The following is a 24,935-nucleotide window of genomic DNA, read 5'->3' as shown; positions in this document are numbered from 1 at the left end:
TTATAATATTTGGGTGAGCAAATCAGTGGTTCCACTGATGGTATATGCAAAAGAAGTCTGTCAACTATATAGCCCTAAACAGTGGGCTATATAGTTGAATAGAGCCTGCTGAGTAACCAGTATTATAGAGGAATCCGTATCATAATAGAGGCTTCTGGAAAATACCTTGGGCATGGAACCATATAACGCAACATATATTAATACCAAACACGTGTAAGATACTCTGCTTGGTGCTGCAAAGTGTATACATGAGAGTAGATACAAGTTTTAAATCTTGGAATCTAGACAACACAAATACAGTATCTAAGGCAGAATATGCCTTGAAACTTGAGAGAGCTTTGGGAGGGCTTTTGAGAGTTTAAAGGAAAGATGGTGAGAGGGGCTCCATTGAGAAAGGATGAAAAAAGGTAATTGAAGAAGAAGCACTTGCCAGGGATGATTCTGAGGCTTTGCTGGTGGGAGGGTTAGGCACAGGATAGACCTCACTGGTCCTACTGCTTATCAGCTGCACAAGCTCTGGTAAGTCACATCACCTCTGTTAGCTTCACTTCCCATATCTAAGAAATGGAGATGATTGCAATAACTATCTTTTAGGGCTGTTCTGGAAATGACAGAAGATGAAACATCTAAAACACTTAGCATAGGGTGGTGCATCTAGTACTCAAAAGAGCTATTATTACCATCATCGCCTCGACTAGAGGTTCTCAATCTTGGCTGTGTCTTAGAATCACCTGGAGAGCTTTTAAAAAATATTAACTCCCTCTGTTCTAGCCCAGACCTACTAAATCAGCATCTCTGAGGGTGAAATCTAAGCATCACAGTTTTTAAAATGCTGCCCAGGATTCTAAATGTCTGATCTACAGCCTTGGTACTTAACTGTGGTTCGTGGCCAGCAACCTCAGCTGGGAGCTTCGTAGAAATGTGGATTCTCAGGTCCATCCTAGACCTACCGAATCTTCATTTTATAAAAAGATACTCCAGATCCTAAAGCCCCCTAAGGAGATCAAGTCACGAAGACCACACTGAGTAGTGAAGGAGAGGATCCTATACAATCTCATGAAATCCCTTCCTTGTGGTTTGTCTTTTCCTTCTCTTCCTTCTTCAGACACTCCTAAAAGTCGGGGTTGGGAGGAACCAACCAGCCGAAATATTCGGAGTGGGCATGTGTGTGAGTCATAAGTATCCCTTAGCATTTCTATGGAATGTTCTATTAGTAAGAGTAGTTCACGTGTGATTTCACTTGACCCTAATTATGAACAGCCCTGGCATCATCATTCCCGCCATACAGCAGGAAACTAAGGCCCAAAGAGCCCCGAGGTGGACTCAGGGTACCCCACTGAGCAAACAGGGAGGCCAGAGCAGGAAACTCGCAGCTGACCTCGCCTCATTCGGAGGCAGCGTTAGAGCAGCTTCTCAGAGGATGGCCCTGGACTTGAATTGGCAGCAATCAGAATCTTTTAGACGTTTATACACGATAAATGCAATAATTAATTCACAAGAGAAAACAACTAACTACCTTGCACTAGCCCTAGTCGCGGAATGATTGACTGACAGGGAATTTTGCTGGTTGCCCAGGCTGGAGTGCAATGGCGTGGTCTCGGCTCACTGCAACCTCCGCCTCCCGGGTTAAGCGATTCGCCTGCCTCAGCCTCCCAAGAAGCTGGGATTACAGGCATCCCCGCCACCAGGCCCGGCTAATTTTTGTATTTTTAGTACAGACGGGGTTTCACGATGTTGGCCAGGCTGGTCTACGAACTCCTGACCCCAAATGATACGCCCGCCTCAGCGTCCCAAAGTGCTGGGATTACAGGTGTGAGCCACCGCGCCTGACCAGTGGAGGATTTATAAAACCAGTCGCTTAGCGACTTGCAGCGGCTGCATCAACTTTGGACCAATTAGCAAACTGCTGGTATGAAGCGTTTTTGCGCATGTGCTGTCGCCTCGCGACCTTTTTCTTCGACGATTTCCGGGCGACACAGGAAGTGGCTGCAGGGCGCATGCGCAGTGCTTCCGCGGTAGTCAGAACAGCTTCTACTGCCGGCTTAGAAGACTTCGGGCTCCTGGGATTTCTGCCCGCGCTCCTCGCACTAGCCCTCCTCGCCGGAGCCCGTTCGCAAACTCCTCAGACCCTCTTGCTCCCGGCCGCCGCTTTCCGCCGGGGCGAGACCCCCAGGTAGGCCCCGTGCCGCGCGAGTCCCTCCGTTACCCGCCGCCATGGCGCCCGCGGAGGCCGGGTTGCCTCTGAGGAGCGCGCTTCTGCGGGATTCTGGGGCGCGAGCGGGACTGTTGACTAGGCTTCGTTAGTGGCTTCTGGAAGTGAGGGCAGAGCTGGAAGTGGCCTTAGGGGTCACCTAGGGCCTAATCCATCGTTTTTCTTTTGGGGAAACAGATCCCAGGAAGGGTCGCATTGCGTTAATGCAGTGTCTGTCGCCTCTGTCCCCTCCCTTAGACGCCTGGCGTCTCGTCAGATACATGTCAGCTCCTCGCAGACGCTTTCCCTAAGGGCTTCCCCTTGTTAGCCTCTTCCACGTCAGCCTGCTTCATTTCTTTCGTGGCATTCCACTCGGAAACAATCTGTTTCTGTCTTACCCGCCAAGTATTTATTGGATACGCATATACGTACAACTGTGCAGGCAGTACTTCTCCGGGCAAGTATTATTAGATAGCAGCCGCCCTGGGCTAGGCACTGTACTGTGGGACCGAGTGTACATTAAGGGGAGAATCCAGGCAAGTCCCTGCCCTCTTGGAGCCAGCATTCTGGTGGGGAAGAGATTGAGTGCCAACGAGAAATTCCAGGTCATGACTGGTGCTGTGAAGAAAGCTAGGGGATGTGATGGAAGGTTATGGATGTTAAAGTTGGCAGAGAAGCCTCTGAGGAGGTGACTTTAAAAAAGAACACTTGTGACCGTGTTATTGGAGTATAACTTACATCACGTACATACGAGCCATTTCAAGTGTACATTGTGAGTTTGGAAATTTTATGCAGTTACATAAACACCACAACAGTGCAGGTTTGGGACATTTCCATCACCCCAAAAAGTTCCGAGGAGGCAACTTTTGAACTGGGATCTGAAGATTCAAACGGAGGCAGCTATAGGGAGAGGGAAGCGACTCATCCCTGGTTGAGGGAACAGCAGCACTAGATTTGCCCCAAGGCAGGGATAAGCTTGCTGTGTTGAGGAGAGAAAGGAAGCCAGGAGGGCCAGGAGGGCTGGAGGGCAGCAAGGAGGGATAGAGCGGGAAGAGATTAGGTGGGTCCCACAGGTGCCTGTGCCTTCTGAAGGTTGGAAGCTTCCCAGTGCTCAGCATAACGTGGTCCACGCTGACTAACACCAACGACTCTCACCTACCATGTTCTTTTCCTTAAGTGCATCCCTAACGGCAGAAATGTTCTCTCCCATCTTGAAGGTTGAGGAAAAGGGATAGGGTGAAAGTAACATTTACTAAGAGCCTGTGGTGTTTTAGGAGCTGTATGTGTGTGTGTGTGGCTTTGCTTAGTTCTTGTAACTCTGTGAAGTAGATGTTAGTGTCTCTGTTTTATAGATGAGAAAATCAAGGTTGACCTGCCCAAAGCCAGGTAGCTAGCACCTGGACTGTGATTGCAGAAGCCTTGTCATTCCTTTGTTCATTCACGCAGTTAACTGGTGTTTCAGGTACCTCTGCGTTTTGAGAGCAGAGATGTGGTTGGCAAGTGCCACATCCTCTCACATTTAGTAAGATACTCATGTGCTTGTAGCTGTTGCTCTGACCTTTTGTTCTGCACTTACTTTTCTTGAAGCTGGGGAAGCTCAAATGCCTTCCCAAATTTCCTTGCAGTTTCTCTGTTTTGTGTTTTCTTGTTAGCAAGGATGTCACTCAACCGTTTGGCTCCCTTTGGAGAGGGGACTGGTATGGGGGACTTCTCAGTGTAACAGGTAACAGAAATGAAATGTAGCTTCAGTGTATGTAACTCCTCGGGGAGTTGGAAGAAAGCAGGGAAAAGTCATTTATTTTACCCACTATGCACTAGACACTGTGCGTTTATTTCCTACGTAATCTGCTTTGATCCTCAGAGCAGCCCTGGAGAAGGTTTTAATGTTCCCTATGTTTGCAGAGCAGGAAAATGAAGCCTGGTGAGATCAGAGTCCCAACTCCTGAGTGGCAGAGGCCCTATCCAAACCCCCGTGGGCCTGTTAGACTATAATACCCCGGAAAAAACCCAGGGTGGGAGAGGTTCTTGCTGGGTAAATGTCCAAAACACAATGCCAGACCTTTTTAAAACTTCTACAAAGAATTGCTGATTTGCTGCCTGGACTGGTTGTTCTAGGTAATTTCATGCAGATACTGACCTAACTAGCCAGGCGTGTTGGCTCACACTGTAATCCCAGCACTTTGGGAGGCTGACGTGGGCTGATCATGAGGTCAGGAGTTTGAGACCAGCCTGACCAACATGGTGAAACCTTGTCTCTACTAAAAATACAAAAACTAGCCAGGCATAGTGGCGTGCACCTGTAATCGCAGCTACCCGTCGGGGCTGAGGCAGGAGAATCACTTGAACCTGGGAGGCAGAGGTAGCAGTGAGCCAAGATCAAGCCACTGCACTCCAGCCTGGGTGACAGTGCAAGTCTCTGTCTCAAAAAATAAAAAAATAGATACTGACCTAAGCCAGAATGCAAAAATGAGGAAGAAAGTGAATGCCCACTAGGTAGAAACCTGAAAGCATGGGGACCTGCGATCTTGGTCACTGTTGTATTCCTCGTGCGCAGCTCAGTGTCTGTATGTAAAAAATGAGTGCATTTATTTTGTAGCTGATGACTACAAGATAATCTGCAGTGGGTCCATACTGATTTATTAATGGTAACTGATGGACCATACTAATATGAGATAATATGGGGAACTGGATATGGAGCCTATGGGAATTCTGTCTTTACAATTTCTGAAAACCTAAAACTACTGTAAAATAGAAGGTTGTTTCTTAAAAGCAATCTGCTCGTTGCATATATAGATCTTGTCTGAAGAGTAAGGCCTGGCCTCAGGCCACTTTGAGTGTTTCCCTTCTGCGACTTAACTCTCTTACATTGCCTCTCAGTGATGTTACTTAAGAAAGAACCCATCCTTAACATTTTTCATTACTTTTTAGGGTCAAAATGAGTCTGTTTGGAACAACGTCAGGTTTTGGAACCAGTGGGACCAGCATGTTTGGCAGCACAACCACAGATAATCACAACCCTATGAAGGTACCACGTAAAGCTTCCCAGGGTTTGTAGGAAGAGTTTGGGCAGAGTTACTCGGATCAAGGACAGAATCCGAGATGACTTGGGAGCCTCCTTTGGGGCGAAAGCTTTGAAACTTTGTCTAACTCATCTTTCTCAAACACTGGAGCCCAGAAAATATGTGTCCCCTGTCCTAGTGTCCTCTTGGGTCTCCAGAATCACCCAAGGTGCAGGTTACAGCATGGATTCCCACGGCCGGGCCCGGGACTCTTGACTCAGAATTCCCATGGCTGGGGAGAGGGGAGGGCAGGTGAGAATTGTGATCACGCACTGTGCGGCCAGAGTGGACTGGTCATGTAGAAAACGAGGCCATGGGCATTTCGTTAGCAGCTGCTGCTAGTCCTGGTGGTGCTGCTGCTTTAGCTTGTTTTTTATTCCTCTTGATCAAAGCAAGGAAAGATCTAATTCAATTAGTTCTCGAGCACAAGAAAAGGCCACCGTAAGGTAATTAGTGAGAAAGAAAACAGCTTTGAATTAAGTTGTGATTATGCATACATTTTAACATTGACTTTTTTCCCCCAGGATATTGAAGTGACATCATCTCCTGATGATAGCATTGGTTGTCTGTCCTTTAGCCCACCGACCTTGCCTGGGAACTTTCTTATTGCAGGATCGTGGGCTAATGATGTAAGTGCTCCTTAAATAGATGTTCTATAAAGCACCTCTCTTTGTCTGGGCAAGGTTAGCTTTAGCTCCACTGTTTCCCAGGCAAGTGAATCAGTTAGACTTATTTATGGCCTTTTCAAATAATTTAGAGGATGTAAACCCTTGTGAATGGGAGACATTATTTGTTCTTACACTGGTTTTTGTTAGGAAAGCACAATCATGTGTTGCTTGAAACTTTCTACTTTAGTTTAGTCTCTTGAAGTTTGTTCTCAAATCAAATGTAATATTCCTCCAGAGTGAATGTTATCCTCAGTGGTACACACCAACAAACTCCCTTCTTGGCATGCTGACAGTGTTCCTCAGGCATGTGTGAGACTTTTTCAACATTAAATAATAGCACAGATCTGCCTAAATATTCACCCATCATATACCAAAAAATTATAATTTACTAAAAGAAAATGCTGATAGAAAAATAAGCAAAGGGGAGTGTAAAAAGGGACTTCACAAAAATAAGAATAAACTTGAACCATTCCGCCATACTTGTAATCAGATAAATGCAAATCTAAGACTCTTTTTTTTCTATTAAATTAACAAAATTAGAAATTTAAGAGAATAATAGCGCCAGCAAGGATAAGCGGAAACCCTACCTGTGCGGCTGGTAGGTGTGTAAGTCGGCAGCGCTTTTCCCCAGGATAATTGGCAATAGTTACCAAAAATCCTTAGGCTTATACGCTTTATCTCATTGATACCCCTTCTGGAACTTGAGGAAGAAATCTGATAATGTACTTCGTCTGCATTGTCTAAATTAACATTTATAACAGCCAAAGCATTGTGAACTTGGTCTCTATTTTATGGATCAGGATGCTGGGGCTAGGGAAGTAGAATAACTGGCCTGGGGTCACAGATCTGAGTGGCAAAGCCAGAGGCTGCACACCCACCATCAGGCTCCGGCCCACACTTCTAGTTAGCCAAGGCCTGGTACTGCCTCACAAAAAGCCATAATGCTAGTGAAAATTTTGAAAATGGTAATATCCAATAGTAATGGCAATTTATGGTACATTTGTATGTACCATACAATGTACATTGTACATTGGAATACCGTTTGAAATTTTTGGAAAAGCTTTGGAACTGTGGCCTACAGCACAGGGGCATCAGGGTTAAGGGGAACAGGAGGGAAGATGGTAGTCAAGGTTGAGCAAGCCTTGCTTTCTACATAGAATTTATAGAAAGATTTCAGTTGATTTGCTGCTTTAAAAAAATATTATAATGTTTAAAGATGAGCAGGCTGGCGATGCAGGTGAGGAAAGGTGTAGCTGCAAACGTGAAGAGACCGTGACATCTAGTGTCTTCCAGAAAGCATACGTGCATGGGGAAGAGGACAGAACACACAGAACCATCAGCTGTGGTTGTCTGTAGGGTGATTTTTATTTTTTTGCCGTATTTACAAATTTCTAAAATGTATTACTTTTTTAACTGAGGGGAAATAACATAAAAAAGTATTCAGAAAAGAGGTAAGTTTCTCCTTTGGTCTTGATTCTCTGAATGGTAATGGGTAAGTGATACCCTACTTTAGAAGACATATCTCATAGAGGCAGTGAGAAAATTCTTTGCAGTTTTATGTGTAAGCAATAGAATTTATTTAATAGCTTAGGAGTAAGAAAACAGCTACTTTCATAGATATTTTAATTCCTTTGTTCTTGAAGTTAAGTGATTAGGTTGCTATGAGAAGCCTGTGTATGGTTAAGTTGTACCCATTAGTTATTAGGTGTTAACTGCAGGCTATACATGGTGAATTGCTTTGTTTGCATTGAATCATCTCATTATTACAGGTTCGCTGCTGGGAAGTTCAAGACAGTGGACAGACCATTCCAAAAGCCCAGCAGATGCACACTGGGCCTGTGCTAGATGTCTGCTGGAGTGACGTACGTTCCATTCCATTTCTAATGTTCTCTTTTACTTAAAGTACAGTATAATTTAGAATATTTAATAATCCAAACACAAATAGCATGTACGTGTTCACATTGTAAGAATTGTAAGTTTCCAAACATGAACATAGTAATTTATTGATGTTCTTAATGTTGGCTTTAGTTAGCCAATCTCTGAAAGCTTTTCTTGTATTAAATTTTTTGTGTGTGGTTAAGGAGAGTTAATGATGAAGGGACAATTTACAAGGAAGCCAGCGGGAAGGTGAAACACCTGTGGCAAGCTGCAGTAGGTGGGGCTACTGGAGCACAGCGTGAGCTGCAGCTGTAGAGGGGCGTCGGCCTGTCGAGGGGAACCAGGGGATGAACAGCTGCAGAGGGGGTGAGCAGCTCTAGAGGAGCCTCGGCCTGGCGAGGGGAGCCGGGGGATGAACAGCTGTAGAGGAGCCTCAGCCTGGTGTGGGGAGCCAGGGGTGAACACCCCAGCCTCTCCTCCTTTCTCCTGCCATTGCTGCTGGTGGCTGAACCTAACAGTAGCAAGAATGTAAAGGGGCCTGGTGACAGGCAGACACTGCAATGCTGAAGAGCTAAGCCTTGAGGCCCCTTCTGAGGCCTTGTACCTGTTCCTTTAGTCAGCTTTATTGAGACTGATTTGCCTGCTGTAAAATTGAACCTTTTTGGTATACAGTTCTGTGAGTGTTAAGAAATGCATAGAGTTGTGTTCAAGATACAGAGCAGATCCATCGGCCTCCAGATTCTCCTCCTTCCCTTTGTCATCAAATCCTTCCCAGCTCCCAGCCCCTGGAAACCACTGATAGGGTTTTTGTCCCTATAGTTTTGCCTTCATAAGAGCCATCTAAATGAAAATCTGTAGGGTGCAACCATTGCACTCAGCATGTTGCGTTAATGTATGGTGATTCTTTTGTCAGACATATTTCCTATGTTTGGGGTGGGATGCTGGAAATTAGGACAGGCATTGAGATACATGGAAAATGCTAGTGTAAGTGGTAGGAAGTGTTTTCATAAAAGATGTACGAGTTAGTCGGATCAGAATCGGGGGTATGCCATTCAAATTCATAAGAATAGAGTGGTTAAAGAAGGGTCTTGGTAATGAAATTTGTGGTATAGAGTTCTGGTGAATGTACAGTGTGTGGTGCTCCTAGGAAAATAGTAGTAGTTAGGGCATTTGTGATAATATCCATATATTCTGCTATAAAGCAGAGTGCAGATGAGCCTGTGGCATATTTGATGTGGAAGGCTGAGACTAATTCTGACTCTCCTCTTACATCAAAAAGGGGTCCGTTAGTTTCTGCTAGTATGAAGATAAATCATATTATGGCTAGGGACCATGATGGCAGGAGCAGTCAGAGGAATTCTTGCGTTGTGATGAGTACATATAAGTTGAATGAGCCACTTATCAGTAGAACTGATAACAGGATAATGGCTAGGGTGACTTCATATGAAATTATCTGGACCACAGCTCGTAATGTGCTGATTAATGTGTATTTTGAATTACATGCTCATCCTGATCGTAGAATAGAGTAGACGGCTAGGCTTGATGTGGCTAGTATAAATAGGAGGCTTATATTAAAATTAATTAGAGGATTTTGTATAGGGAGGGGAGTTCCTAAAAGGAGAGTGATAGAGAGTGCTGGGGTTGGAGCAGTAATTTAAAGGGTAATGGTAGATGTTAGGGGCTGCAAGGGTGCTTTGGTGAAAAGTTTTATTGCATCAGGAAATTGTTGAAGCAGTGCATAGGGACTTACAATGTTGGGCCTTTTGCCTAGTTGTATATAGCCTAAGACTTTTTTGTTCAATGAGTGTAAGGAACGCTATAACAATAAGAATAGGAATAATGAGCAGGAGAAGGTTAATTATAGGCAGGTTGTTAAAAAGAGGAGTTGAACCTCTGATTATAAAGTTTTAAGTTTTATGCAATTTGCCAGGCACTGCTGTCTTAACAAACCCAGTTCTTGGGTAGGGTGTGTGATGATTTATTAGATGGAGATAGCATCATGTATGGAGTGAGGTTGCTTTATGAAGTGAACCCTGTTTATCTCGTCCTTTTGTCCTAGGAGAAATGTTAAATAGATAGAGACTGACCTGGATTACTCCGGTCTGAACTCAGATGATGTAGGACTTTAATCGTAGAACAAATGAACCCTTAATAGCTACATCATAAGGATGTCCTAATCCAACATTGAGGTCGTAAACCCTATTGTCGATATGGACTCTAGAATGGGATTGTGCTGTTGTCTCTAGGGTAACTTATTCTGTTGATCAAAATATTGGGTCAATGTGTAATAACTCAATTAGACTAGTATGGTCTTGGTTTAGGTTGTTTGGAGGTTGAATTATGCTTCGAGGTCACCCCTATCAAAATTTTTAACGCAGGGATAGTAGGCTAGGGCCTGTAGGCTTGAGTTTTTAATTGCATTCATGAATTAAAGCTCCATAGGGTCTTCTTGTCTCATTTGTTTATATACGACGCCTCTTCATGGATAGGCCCATTTCACTGATTGAAAGTAAGAGACAGGTGAACCTTCATGTGGCCATTCATACAGTCCCCATATAGGGAAAAGTGATGATGCTGCCTTTGCACGGTCGGGATTCTGTGGCCGTGGGACATTTATCACTGGGGGAAGTGCCTCTAATACTGGTCATGCTGGAGGTGATGTTTTTGGTAAACAGGTGAGGTAAGATTTGCCGAATTTTTTTTTACTTTTTGTAATCTTTCCTTGGAGCATGCCTTTATTGGGTTAACAGTGAAAATAATCGGGTGTTTATTATATCATTTATTAATATTGGACTGTGAATTGTCAGTGGGTTACTCCGGTCTGATGTAAGCTTATGCAGTGGAGAATGTCTTCATGTTACTTACAGTAACATTATGGCTTCCATTAAGTAATAGATTAATCCAATGTGATGTTAGGAATTCAGTAGAGTGGTTAGAATTTAAGTTAGTTAGATGTTGAGCAGGTTTCATGTCTTCTTTCAAATGAAATCACTTCAGTGGAACAAGTTTTTGCTAGAGGAGAATGGTGATAAATTTTTGAGCTCTGGAACCAAAAATGTAATAAATAGACTGGGCCAAGATTCAGCAAACTATGGCCCCTGATCCAAATCTGACCCATTGTCTATTTTTGTAAATAAAGATTTATTGGAACGCAGCCACACTCATTCATTGATGTAATATGTCTAGCTGCTTTCAAGCTACAGCGACAGAGAAGACCTACTCTGAGTTCTCCGTGTGAATATTGTAAAAACCATCACACAGTGACTACTAATTTTTAAATCGATTTGACAGTTTAAATAGGACCCTTGATAGTTGTAAATTGGCATAGCTTTATTGCATGTATTTCGAAGTGTTATTAGATAGGACTGTACAAAGGTAATTAGAGATTACAGATTTACCTTTTTTATATATAGAGAAAGATACATGTGGCAAAATGTTTATAATTGGTGAATCTCTGTGAAGTGCTTATGGGTATATTTTTGCATTATTTTTGCAACTTTTCTGAAGGCTTTAAGTTTATCAAAATAAGAAAAAATTTTAGGTTGGCCCATGGTTGCTACCGAGAGGAGAACTGAGATCAGGGACAAGAGAAAGAGTTTGTTTTCACTAGTTTGTGACTTCTGATTTTTAAAATCCTGTTTATATGTTCTCTCTTAGAAAAATAAATCAATAACAAAATAGCTGAATGTGAGTTTTTTATATGACACTGTAGTTTGCAATACACTGGTCCCCAAACTATTGGAAAAATAAAGATTGCTGAAGTTTGCCTCAATATGTTCAATGTAGTATCTAAATGTATATGTAGTTAGAGATTTAGTTTTTCTTAAAATGCAAAATGTTCTCCATTTTATTTTAGGATGGGAGCAAAGTATTTACGGCATCGTGTGATAAGACTGCTAAAATGTGGGACCTCAGCAGTAACCAAGCAATACAGATCGCACAGGTAACAGAAGCCTCTGCAGAAAGACCGGGCACAGCTGGTACCCAGGATTGGGATGTCTCTTTAAGTGAAATAATTATGATGATTGTAATAAAACATGCAGTTAGACTCTCAGATCAATTAGACAATATAGCAGAAACTTCCTGAGCACAGAAACAATTTTATAACCATTCTCATTCTTAACTAGTGTCCAGATTATTTTGTCATGGGGCTTCATATATGTATGGATGGAGTCATAAGGAGTTGGTGACATTAAAATCTGTGAGAGACAGGTCATCATCAGTGGTCCTTTACATTCACAGGTTTGACATTTTGATACTTGTGCATGGCTGGCCTTCTACTAACTGCGTTTGGTCACTCATTCATTCAGCAGGTGCTCTGTCTAGGAGCTAGTAATACAGCAGCGAGTAAAAGGGACACTTCCCCACACTTGGGGAGCTTTTATCATTACTTAGGGACCGCTGGCAGGAACTGTGTGAAGAATGCCAAGGGCAGAAGCAATGAAGATAAAAGAACCTAGAACCAGAGGGTCCAGCCTGCTAAGGGGGCTTTAGGAAGAGCACAATACTAAAACATTTTCAGGAAGGCACTGCATACTCAGATCACAGTACTGTGTACTAGAAACATCTTGATCTCTTAATTCGTGTTACCTTAGTGGGTAAAGCTGTGGTGGAATCCCCTACTTGCTATTTCTGAGTATCTCCCTAAGGAGGAGCTTACCTTCACTCACACATATGTCTTAATTATGGGTAAAAAAAAATTAAAGTTTGCTAGAATGAAACGTAGATACCTTGTGTTAAATTGACTATTTTGATCATGGATGTATTAGTCCCTTCCTGCATTGCTATAAAGAAATACCTGAGACTGGGTAATTTATAGAGAAAAGAGATGTAGTTTGCTCATGTTCTGCAGGCTGTATGAGCATGGCGCCGGCATCTGCTCGGCTTCTAGGGACTCCCAAGGGAGCTTTTACTCACGGTGGAAGGTGAAGCAGGAGCAGACACATAACATGGCAAAAGCAGGAGGGAGAGCTGTGGGAGAGAGGAGGTGCCACACTTTGCAACAACCAGATCTCGCGAGAGCTCACTCACTATTGTCAGGACTGTACTAAGTAGGGATCAGCCCCCATGACCCAAACATCTCCCCCCAGGCCCCACCTTCCGCACTGGGGATTACATCTCAACATGGGATTTGGCAAGAGACCCTTGCAAACTGTCAGTGAGGAAGCACTGGTAAAATGCTAAATACCTTTTGATTTATGTTTGGTATGACCTCAGTATTTAAATTAGTTCCTTCCCTTCGAATTGCTACAACTAAAATTGTTCAGCACATTGTTACATTTACCTTGATCTGTTTTGTTTTTGTCTTGTTGAAAGCATGATGCTCCTGTTAAAACCATCCATTGGATCAAAGCTCCAAACTACAGCTGTGTGATGACTGGGAGCTGGGATAAGACGTTAAAGGTATAACGTGCGATGGAGGCATTGTTTGGCCCCGTCAGGATTCACATTTATTCTTGCACCATTTGAACTTCCGCTCTGAATGGTCACATACTGGCTTCTCTTTTTGCTTTTAGTTTTGGGATACTCGATCATCAAATCCTATGATGGTTTTGCAACTCCCCGAAAGGTGCTACTGTGCTGACGTGGTAAGGGATTTCAATTTAATATGATTTCGCTTCTAAAAAAAACAAAATAGGTATTTCTCACCTTGTGGCATTTTGCAGTTAGCAGGTAATATGAAAATCCTGCCAACTTTAATAATAGATATAAAGGATAGAGTTCATATTGTTTCAGTTGTCTTCAGTCAGGAAACTTTTGTGCTGCGTTTCTTCTAAAAGTACTAAATGCTAGATGTCAAATTTTCCTGCCACTCGTTTGAACATATGCAGTTAGCTACATGCCATCTCTAGTGTGATACCTATCATATCCTCTTCATGCAGTACAAAAACTTGGAGTAACTTTGTGGGGTGGTACCAGCTTTTTGGGGACTGTCTCTGAGTGGGATAGAAATTGAACTTTCTCAGACACTGTGGCTTATGCCAGTAATCCCAGCACTTTGGGAGGCCGAGGAGGGCAGATTGCCTGAGGTCAGGAGTTCAAGACCAGTCTGGTCAACGTGGTAAAACCCTGTCTCTACTAAAAATACAAAAATTAGCCAGGCATGGTGGCGTGCATCTGTAATCCCACCTATTCGGGAGGCTGAGGCACGAGAATTGCTTGAACCCTGGAGGTGGAGGTTGCAGTGAGCTGAGATTGCACCATTACACTTCAGGCTTGGTGACGGAGTGAGACTGTCTCGAAAAAAAAAAAATTGAACTTTCTTTATCTGTTTAGTCACATCTTAAGGTTTGTAACAACAGTCCCATAATTCCACTTTTAGGAATTTATCACAGGAAAATAATCAAAGATACAAATGGTCTTTGTTTTATGTAATACGGTGAAACATTGGAAGTGGCCTAAGGGACCACCAAGACAAAGATAAATGAACCTTGTGGTGGGTTCATTTGAGGGGATGTTAGCCAGTGCTGGTACTTAAAAAAGTGTGTGACATGGGCCTTATGAAACATGTTTTGAGTAAAGGATATGAATTGTACAGAAATATGCTACGTACCAAGTATAATGCTGAGAACAAAGACTGGAGTAAAGTATTCTATAATGACAGCCGACTGAAGGGGTGGTATAGGGGATTTTTATTTATTCTTGGTTCCTGAGTATAGTTTTAAAACATGAGACTTTTAAAAATATATGAATGGTCTACTTTCAAATACTGTTTCTCTAAGTTTTAGTGAAACATTAATCACAGGATTATTAAAACTCAGACTTAATTGATGAAATACATTAGTGTAAAAACAGTGCCCTCCTTCACCTGAAGTGCATGTCTGTTTTCCTTTATTCCCTAGATATACCCCATGGCTGTGGTGGCAACTGCAGAGAGGGGCCTGATTGTTTATCAACTAGAGAATCAGCCTTCTGAATTCAGGAGGATAGAATCTCCACTGAAACATCAGGTGTGTCGTAAGTCGAACCAGGAAGCACGTATTTAGCACCTGTTGTATGCAAGATTGTGTTCACATCTGGAACACAAGTGTACTTTGAAAAACTTTATAAGTATTTTCAAAGGAGGGTAAATTTCAGGATATAAACACAAATACTTAGTGGGTAAATACTAAGTAATACTGAGGTATCCCAGATGAACTGAACCTGTGTCTTCAGACACACCCCTGGATGGCTGAGTGCTCCTGAATTGTAGGGGCCAAGGGAAAGTTGCTCCTTTGCCCTCTGAAGAGGGGTCACTGAAAACCAGAGGAAACAAGGCAGATTAATAGAAGAAATGGCATACAGATTTATTGACGTGCACAGTGTCTTACAAGTATCTTAAAAGAAAGGCAATATGGTTGATGCTTCCATACCATCTTACGGTCATGGAAAGAAGAGGTCTCAGAGCATAGCCCAAAACAGGTTCTCATGGTAAATCAGGTTCTCTTGGTAAGACAGGTTATGGGAGGGAGAGAAGAGGTATGCGTAGCAAAGGTGGTCTTGTTAATGTGGAGGAAACCCCGCAGGTAGCACCCTCAGAGAGAATTGAGACCTTTCAGAGCATCAGACTCCTGTGAATCTTCCCTAAATCAGGATAAGGGAAGGGTCTTGGAGAAAGCCTGGCTGCATCAATGCCGATTTTCTCTGCAGATGCAAATCTCCCCCCAAAAGTTAGCTTTTTAGCTATTATATCCAGCCCTTCTGAATAGCCATCTTGAAACATGTCAGAGAAGTCTATTTAGGGGCAAAATATTTTGGTTTCCTTGAGAATAAAGTTACACATCTGGATAGATTGCTTCCATTGTAAATTCCTAGCTTCTGACATCACCGCTGCCTGCATCACGCTTAGACGGTTGCTGGGTTTTTCTGCAGAGCTCAGTCCCCCACTTGCCACAGAGCTGCTGGGCGTGCACTCTTGTCAGCTTCTCCTTCCTTTAGTCTTTGTCTCCACCAATCAGATCAGCTCTTGCTCAGAGAAAAAAGAAGCTAATGGTGGGAACTTCCTCCTCTTCCTCCTGCCAGACCTAGAAATCTGCCTATACGTGCCTCCTCCCCTGCCTTTTCCCCCATGAGGTGGAAACCATCCTCCAAGGCCAGTTTTGTAGTGGGACCCCATGCCCTCCAGCCTTCTTAGGAACTGTATGCAAAGTATCATCCTTTTCCCATACCCCAGTCTCTCCAGTCTCTTGCCTCTTAGTACCTCTCCATTAGCACTGAAACTTGCTCAAGTCTAGTTGATCCTAGAAAACATGTCTCCCTTGACCTCCACATCCTCCTCCAGTACTGCCTGGGTCCCTTTTCCCTCCTCTTCATGCAAGTGGGGCATCTTGCATGAAATGTCTTTGTTCCCTTACCTCCCACTCATTTCTCACTCTGCTCTGTGAGACCCTTGCCCCCGTTGTTCCACCAGAACTGCTCTTGGCATGACCACCAATGGCATCCTCATTGGTAATTCCAGGGGACACTGGACAACCATCCTCTTGCTGGAACAGAGCCCCATTCACTGTTCTTACACGAAACATTTCCCCTGGCTGCTGTCCTGCAGCCTCTTACCCACAACCTCTGTGGCTGCTACTGCGTCCTTGCTGACTCTTAGCTGAAGTGAACGTTCCTCAGACATCTCCCTAAGCCTCTGCCTCCTCCACCCAAGCACAACCTGATCTCCCAAGTCACGCCCTGTGGGTGGAGACTTGGATCCCCAGAAGACCTCACTTTTGTGCTCCTAACGTGGACACCCAGTTGGACAGCTCCTCGATGTGTCTCCCAGGCATCTAAGCCTGCAGTATCCCACGCCAAACCCAAGACTACATTCTGCCGCTCTTTATTCAAACTCTTGCCTCAGGATCCTCCCGGCCACTTTCCCCAGTACCATCTATTTTATACGTATGTGTGGATATCATATACATACCAAATATTTCCCTTGTTTTGCCTACTAGAATGTGAACTTCTTGAGAGCAGAGATTTTGGTTTATATTTGTTGCTACTTCCCAGCACTTGGAGCAGGATCTCATATGTAGAAAGCGCTCTGTAAATGTTTGTAGAGTGAACATTTGATCTGAACCTGCCCCTCCCAGCCACCTCTGGCCTGTTCCTCCTGCTGTGCATCACAGCCCATTCAATGGGACCTCCGTCTTCTTTGTGATAGCCAGAAATCTTGAAGTCACCCCTGATTCACCTCTCCCTCTCCTGCCTCATTCATCCTCAGTCTGCTTCCCTCCACCCTGAAATTATTTTGGAATCTGTTTATTTTTCTTCCTCTCTCCTGCCACATCTAATTCAAATCTTGGAAAGCACTTAGATCAAAACTCTATGACATTGGTCTTAGCAGTAAATCCTTGGCTATGACACCAAAACCACAGGCATCAAAAGCAAAACTGGCCCAGTGGGCCTGTGTTAAACCGACAGCTCCTGCACAGCAGCGGGAGCCACGAGAGTGAAGAGGCAGCCTGTGGAATGGGAGAAAATATTTGGAGACTATTTCTGACACGGGATTAATTCCAGAATACATAAGGAACCCCCACAACTCAATAGCAAGAAAACTGGTGATATGAAAAATGGACTAAAGACTTGAATAGATATGTTTCCAAAGAAGACATACAAATATCCAGCAGGTGTGTAAAAACCACAATGAGATGCCATCTCCAATCTGCCAGGACCACTGTTAATCAGAAAGCCTGAAGAGAACAAGTGCTGGAGGGGTGTGGGGAACCTGGAACCCTCACGCACTGCTGGGGGGTTGCAAAATGCCGCAGCTGTTACAGAAAACTGGAGGCCTCAAAACATGAAAAACAGTCACTGTATGATCCAGCAGTTCCACTTACGTGTCTTGATTCAAAAGAATTGAAATGGAGATTTTGAAGAGAGACTTGTACTCCTGTGTTCCTTCCAGCACCATTCACAGCAGCCACGTGAGCAGATAATGAGGTGTATACGTGCAGCAGGATGCTGTGCAGCCTTAGGGAGGAAAATCCTGTCGCCCGTGACAGTGTGGGTGACCGTGAAGGAGATTATGCAAAGTGAAATAAGCCAGACACAAAAAGAAACTTGCATGGCTCCACTGAAATGCGACATCCAGCACAGTCAGACTCAGAAGTAAAGGTGGAATGGTGGTCGTCAGGGGCCTGGGGGAGAGGGAAATGGGGAGCTACTGAATCAGTGGGGTGAAGTGTTGCGAAGTGGGGTGTGAACGCTCTAGGGATATGCTATGCACAATGGTACCTAGAGTCGGCAATGATGTCGACTTAGAAATGTGTGAAGCGGGGGGATCTCATATTAAATGTTCTTACCACAATACAACAAAATAAGCACTTAGACCTTGGCCCTCATTTAAGGCATCCTCTGGAGGCGAGGCAGGGGCTCTTTCTTGTAAGTGGCACCACTGGCCTTGCCAGACCCTGGTCTAAGCCCTTCCCTGCCTCTCCATTTCCTTTTGGATGAATCCCCAAAAAACCTGGTCTCATCTGACTTCATGAACTTCCTGCCACCCGGTGCTAGCGCCCTGGCCTCTCTGTTGTTTAGAACTCATTGTCATTGGCCTTTACACAGGGCTACTGCGTGTGGCTCTTAGTGTGAGTGACACCCCTGGTGTTGTGCAGTTCCTGGTGTGTGTGCCATGTAGTAGACCCTGTGCTGAGGACTAGCCATGGCCTTTTCTGTCGTCCAAGAACTTACAGATGTTTGTCTCTCTGCTCTACCTTTTTTCTTTGTACTCACGAAAGTAATGGTCTGGCTATTTTTAAAAAGGTGGGAGAGCAAGCAGCACAGGAATAAGAGCAGGCCATTTTCCTTCATACTTAGGAAATGTGCATCTCTGGCATCTGCTACAGTGCCAGGGGCTGCTTCTCCTTCTGTCTTGCCTAGCCCCTGCCTGGGTCCTGCTGGGTTCCCCCTAAACTCAAACAGAAGCTAAGATGGCCAACTCAGGCAGGGTAGGAACTCACACAGAAGCTAAGATGGCCACCTCAGGTCGGGGGGTGGGGTGGCCCTCCAGGCTTTGGCCAGGTTGCCACTACTGGAAGAAAGAAGTGATAACTCTGAAGTTGGCTTCTCCTCTGAGTGGTCAGCTCCTCTGCCCAGAAGGCCGGGTAGTGGAATCTCTATGGGTTGTTCTGTAGAGTGGAGACCCGCCCTTGGGCCCTCAAGCTCAACATTGGGTGAAGTGCAGCGTCTCACTTGTGTGGAGCATGGCCACTGACTGCATCCACTGTCCCTTTCACCCTGTGAGATGGGTATGGCAGAGCCTGCTTCCCTCCAGCTTTGGAGGCAGAGGTGCAGAAACATCAGATGACCTCCCGAGGGGCACCTGCCTAGCTAAGGACGCCTCCCGTTCCCCTTAGGCCAGGCCAGTGCCTGCATCGCAGCCCATGGGGCTCTGCTGGAGTGAATGTAGCCTTGCCAGGTGGCAGAGGGAGAGTGAGCAGCTGTAGGGGGAGGAGCACGGGCTGTGCAGTCATAAACTCATTGCTTAGACGGAGCTGTTAAGGAGTTAAAAAGCAGTGCTTACCACACAGGGAAATGAGAATCCTTGTTGTGTCATATTCAAGTGGTTTTCTGGTTCTTCTAAAACTTAAACATGGGGTAAATGATTTATCTTCATGTTAGTCATGAAATCTTAGGTTACACTGCGATTATGTTTCTGTTTTATTTTAACTGTAGCATCGGTGTGTGGCTATTTTTAAAGACAAACAGAACAAGCCTACTGGTTTTGCCCTGGGAAGTATCGAGGGGAGAGTTGCTATTCACTATATCAACCCCCCGAACCCGTAAGTGTGACTCTTGTCAGCTTGCAGATTTCACTTGAGACTCTTTTTTTAATCAAGGAAGACTTACATGAACCTTTGTTTTTCAGTGCCAAAGATAATTTTACCTTTAAATGTCATCGATCTAATGGAACCAATACTTCAGCTCCTCAAGACATCTACGCGGTACGTTTTTAGACACTTGAAACTTAGCAACACATCTGGAAACTAGACTTGGAGGTGGTTGAGTAATTGTGGGATCAGAAAAGACTCATCGTTGAAGAGCCTGTGTGTGTTCTTGTCCTGAGATAAGTGGCTTGTGCCGTGGGCTTCAGTTTTCGGGGTTAACCTACTCCTGACTAGCAGCGTTGTGTGTTTGTTTCTGAAGGCAAGCTTACGATGTTTTGCGGAGAGTCTTCTCCCTCCCTTATGGGTGCTGGTAGACAGCTCACACACACAGCTCAGACTAACTCTGTTTGCTAAAAAAAAAAAAAAAAATGGCATTTTCCTGAGGTCTGCTCCTTTTTGCTTGCTGCCCACACGCTCACTCCACTGGCGTGCAGGCCTCACAGGAGGCAAGATTAGGTTCGGCTGGCATTTATGGAGGAAGCCTGGGTAGCTTCTCCTGTGATCAGCAGGCAGCAGCTGGAATGAAATGTGCCTGTGCGCTTGGTTTCCTAACTCTAGCAGGAAGTGTGCATGGGTGGAACCTTCTCCGCCCCCTCTGTCGGGTTCTCATTGTGTGTGTCAATCCTTGCAGGTAAACGGAATCGCGTTCCATCCTGTTCATGGCACCCTTGCGACTGTGGGATCTGATGGTAGATTCAGCTTCTGGGACAAAGATGCCAGAACAAAACTAAAAACTTCTGAACAGTTAGATCAGCCCATCTCAGCTTGCTGCTTCAATCACAATGGAAACATATTTGCGTACGCTTCCAGCTACGACTGGTCAAAGGTGAGAACTCCTGGGCCTGCTCTGTGTGCCCCAGGGCGGCAGAGCCGGGCTGTGGGTTCAGAAGGCCTAGGCCTGAGTTGTGACTCTTCTCAAGGCGCACAAGTGTCCTTGGGCAGGTCACCGTTCGCTGCCTGTGTTGGGAAATTGCAGGGCTTCCTCCAGTGGTTCTGGGGATTCAGTACAGCCTTTGGCCAGAACCCAGGACACAGGAAGGACTTGGCCAGTGGCCATTACGGGCTGCTGTGTTGCTGGGTACAGAAGCACAGGCAAGCTGGGGGCTGTACTTTGTGAAGGAAATAGAGGGGAGGGGGTGGCAGGGCAGGCCGTGGAGCTTTCGCCTGGGAGGTATTGGTTGCCTGGTTGGCTGGATGGTTTGGGTAGGAGGCATTAGGAGCTGGCAGGAGTGTGGCTGCATTTTTGAGGCATTTGGGAATGATGGTGAAATGTGTAGACTCAGGTACTTGGTGCCCAACCCCGTGGTAAGTGTGTTGGCTTTCAACCAGCCTGCGTGTTTCTCCACTGCTCAGCTCTTCTGGAAAGGGTGTCATCATTGTGTTTGTGGTTTTCATCATTCTCTTCCACCCCCCTCTGCCCTTTGCTCCACAGCAGTCTTCTAGACTTTTCCCTACCCTGCCCTGGCTTCTGATGGGGAAGCTGCCCGCTTCACATAGGAGGGGCTTCCGGTTGCCCACCGTGTCTTTCCCACTCACCTGATATCAGCAGGACACTGACGACAGACTGGTACCAACCACGCCCTTAGCCCTCTCTCTGTCTTTGCTGACCCCGCCTCCTTCTACGCTCACGGCTCTTTACTGGGCCTTCTCCTGCTGTCTTCTGTCCCCGTCCACCAGTTCCTCCCCTCTGTCTAAGCACAGAAGCCTCAAGGAGCCCATTTCCCTGTGTGTTAAGACTGTCCAGAGAGTGGTGTCAGCACCTGCCCTCTTGGTTCCCTGTGCTCTGTCCCCTCCTCGGTCCACTGCCATGTACTTTCTGGCCTCCTGGAGCTGTACTCAGAATCCCTGTGGCCATGTCCTCCTCATCCAGTCCAGAAGCTTCCTTTCTTTCTGTGCCGGGCACGCACCCATCTCTTCGTCTTCCACACAGCTCTCCTCCCTGCTGCTTAGCCGTGTCCTGGCTTATTCTGTTTCGAGCTGCGGCTCCTGTCCTCCTGCCAGCTCCTGTCTTTGGGACTCTCTTGCCTTTTTGGCCTCCCGCCGTCTCAGCCTTGGGGGCCACCACAGGGCTCTGACAGGCGCTTTGCCTTCCCAAGACACCTGCTGCCACACAAGCCAGTGACTGGAGACATCCCTTGATTCTGGCCTTTGGTATTTCCCAGTCTCAGGAGCGTGGCTGCACCTGAGTCTTCCGGAGGCCCTGAACTTAGATGCAGAAGTCCAGCTGATTCCCTCCTAGCCTTCTAACCCTACAGGCCTGCTACTGCTTCTGTGTTTCCCTCTTTGAGGGTTTACTGTGTGAGCCATGCAGCTTTGTTCTTTTTTTTAAAAGCAACTTTATTGAGGTGCAATTTAAATGCAGTCCATATGTTTAAAGTGTAGTGTGTTCAATTTCAACATCTGTAAATATCCATGAAACCATCACCACAGTCATCTCCCTGAAAGGTTTTTGTGTGTATTACTGTGATCTTCCCACGGGCACACACAAAACCGTGGATCTGTTTTCTGGCACTGTGGACTAGTCTGCATTTCTAGAATTTTATATAAACATTGTCCTATGCTGCATTTTCCCCACACCCTGGCTTCTTCCCCTCAGCATAAGGATTTTGAAATTCACCCATGCTATTGAGTGAATCACTCGTCCATTCCTTTTCAGTGCTGCGTAGTATTACCTGGTAGGGTGTGCCATTTATTTATCCATTCACCTGTGTAAGCTATGCACTCAGTTTTGTGACAAGAGTGTATTTTTTTGGTTCTTCCTGGCTGAGATTGGACAGGCTGTGGCCTGTGTGGAGCCCGAGGCCTCAGCTCCCCCATCGGGCTCTTCACCGAATTTCCTCTTTGCATACTCCTCCTGGCAGCCGCATCAGAATTCTGCATTTTAACTTAAATGGCACGAGGGACTCTGTGTATTATAAGCATTAAAAAACGTAGTAGTAAATTGAGAACAGTGAGAAAGCTAATTTCTTTGAGTGCTGTTTAAAAATTGAAGTAATCTGATTCATCCAAGCAATGACATCAACTTATATTGGGGGTTACATAAGTCAGAATCTTTTTAGTTTAAAAGAAAAATTTGCTTCAGGGGTTTTTCATAGTTCTTAGTTCAAGGACAGTTTTCTCCAGTACAAAGTCATGATCGCGTGTGATTGATGTTACTAGCTTGCTGCTTGAGAAACTGTTCAAAAAAGCTACATTTTGTATATTATGAGAATTAGTGGTCACTGTTGATCAAAACTTCTAGAGCTTTCTTGGCATGCCTGTTTGGAAGAGAATAAAAACCTGTCATCACAGTATAGGTGACAGTGTACCCGGTACCATGCCCCACCTCCCTCCTCCAGGTCTTTGGCCCACCTGCGGCTCCTGCTTGCTGTCTCTCCTGGATTGTCTGCTTTGCCCACCCCACTCGTGTCTCTTCCTAAAACTCAAATCTGATCACGTCACTGACCTGCCTGCAGCTTCCTTTTCCCTGGGGAATAACGTTCAAAGGCCCCTGTCTGCCGTTCACTGCCCTGTAGTCTGGCCTTATCCTGATTTTGGGGGTTTCTCGATGCCATGTAGCCCTGCATCCCCTCCAGTGTGGGCCTGGGGAGATGCGCGCGCCTCTGTACCTGCCTCTGGCTTGCTCACCACCATGCGTGCCTCTCTGGCGCTCCATGTCTGTGGCTCCTTCCATGTGGAGTGGGGCGTCTCCTTCATCCCCAAGATACCTCGCAGGTCAGATTGTCCTCCCTTCTGTGAAACCTCGGGTCAGAGCTAATTCTGACAAAGGGGCCCAAAGCAGTTACCTTGGCTATAGTCCTGGGGTGTTAAAAGGGAGCTCAGTGTTGACAACACAAACCTGTGAAGACTCTCAGCAGGACACTGATGACAGGCTGGTACCAACACGCCCTTAGCCCTCTCGCTGAGGACTGAACTTCTGCTTAACATTTGACTTTGTTTTCTTTCTCTAAGAGATGATGCTTCCAGAATTGTAGCACAGGACTTCACATAGAAGAAGCACAAACTGCTAACTTTCCTTTGAATAATAAGATCATTGGTGTTTTTTGTTCTTTTTAGGGACATGAATTTTATAATCCCCAGAAGAAAAATTACATTTTCCTGCGTAATGCAGCTGAAGAGCTAAAGCCCCGGAATAAGAAGTAGTGGCCGAGACTCTGGCTCAGCCAGAGTTGTTTCTGTCCGCTCTGCCTCACCTCTGTACCAGTTTGGGTCCCAGCCTTGTTGGGTTGTCAGCCACGGACATGGATTTGAACCCCTGGAGAAAAGGCTGTCATTGTTCGGCACCGAGAGCCCAGCTGCCCGGCGGCGCCTTGCCGTCTCCGCTCCACTGCCGCGTGCAGAGTTTTCTGTAACTCTAAGGGGGTTGAAATTATTATAGACGTTAGGTTGTGGGCACTGCCAGGTATTTTGCAGTGCTCCATTCAGCAGTGTATGTGTTAGAGAATATTGGAAAACTGTCTGTGAGCCCTGTGCTATATTTTGTAATAAAGTCTTTTGCAGATTGCTCTCCGAGTTTCCTTTGTCCTTCTCTCCCCTTGCCCACCCTGTAACCTCAGGAACGTGAATCCTGCTCAGCATCAGCGTGGGGCTTTGAGTTGAGATTTCAGACACCCTTTAGGGAACACAGAAACCTTAGGGGAAAGGGAATCCCAAGCTGTGCCCACTTCTGCCATGAGGAACGGCAGCCTCTGCGAGCCCTGGTGGGCAGAGTTTGAATGTGTTTTTCCTTGCTTCCTTCATTCTCATCTTCAGAATCCTCAGTGCTTTCTGGCTCTGCTGCTCAGATTTCTGAGTGACTCAAATGGGGACTGCTGCTTGTGCTGGGTGACAGGCCATTTGTGAGCTAGCTTCTTAAGGCCCAAGTAGGTGACACTTGTGTGACATTCAAGTTAGAACGCAGGTCCCCTGCATGGGAATTGCTCTGAACTCATGCCCTCAGTAGTGGTTGTTCGGCTGTTGCTTTTTTATTTTGTGTAATTTAAAATTCCTGATGGGTAAGTATTCAAAATGAAATTCCACTTACTGTTTGACTTTTGAGTGTCACTGTATTTTTCACCTGTAATCTCAAATGCTTTTTGGGTCTTACTGTTTGGGACTAATGTGTGAAATCTGACTTGCTGAGTGTAAAATTCTAGTATTGATAGTGTTGTAAGATGTGTTTGCCTACTCACAAAAGACAGTGAAAATAAAATTTTCTACTGGAATAGACCGCCTGCCCTCTGGTTTCAGTTCTTTTGTAGGCCACAAGTGAATTCAGACCCACTCACTCTCCAGCCCTGTTTTTTAGCCTGAA

At 45.3% G+C, this 24,935-nt stretch overlaps 1 protein-coding gene across 1 annotated transcript; it reads left to right on the top strand.

The window, feature by feature from the left end:
- Positions 1-1,851: 1,851 nt before the first annotated feature.
- RAE1 (ribonucleic acid export 1) lies at positions 1,852-24,148 on the top strand. Its single transcript, XM_017536572.2, has 12 exons — positions 1,852-2,173; positions 5,120-5,216; positions 5,775-5,879; positions 7,688-7,780; positions 11,653-11,739; positions 13,113-13,199; positions 13,313-13,384; positions 14,639-14,746; positions 19,431-19,537; positions 19,624-19,699; positions 20,274-20,468; positions 23,699-24,148. The coding sequence occupies exons 1-12, from the start codon at positions 1,929-1,931 to the stop codon at positions 23,783-23,785; spliced, it is 1,359 nt and encodes a 452-aa protein (XP_017392061.1). The 5' UTR covers positions 1,852-1,928; the 3' UTR covers positions 23,786-24,148.
- Positions 24,149-24,935: the final 787 nt, after the last annotated feature.

This window comes from Cebus imitator, unplaced genomic scaffold, assembly GCF_001604975.1.
Source record: "Cebus imitator isolate Cc_AM_T3 unplaced genomic scaffold, Cebus_imitator-1.0 Scaffold99, whole genome shotgun sequence".
In the NCBI taxonomy this organism is placed as follows: domain Eukaryota; kingdom Metazoa; phylum Chordata; class Mammalia; order Primates; family Cebidae; genus Cebus; species Cebus imitator.
The sequence above is the reverse complement of the archived record's forward strand: the minus strand, read 5'-3'. Positions and strand labels throughout refer to the sequence as shown.

Excerpts from the sequence above, each read along its gene's own strand:
- RAE1 (XM_017536572.2), top strand. The coding sequence starts at position 1,929 with ATGTGCTGTCGCCTCGCGACCTTTTTCTTCGACGATTTCCGGGCGACA. Across the intron at positions 11,740-13,112 it reads AAGCAATACAGATCGCACAG|CATGATGCTCCTGTTAAAAC; the intron begins GTAACAGAAGCC and ends TCTTGTTGAAAG. Across the intron at positions 20,469-23,698 it reads CCAGCTACGACTGGTCAAAG|GGACATGAATTTTATAATCC; the intron begins GTGAGAACTCCT and ends TGTTCTTTTTAG.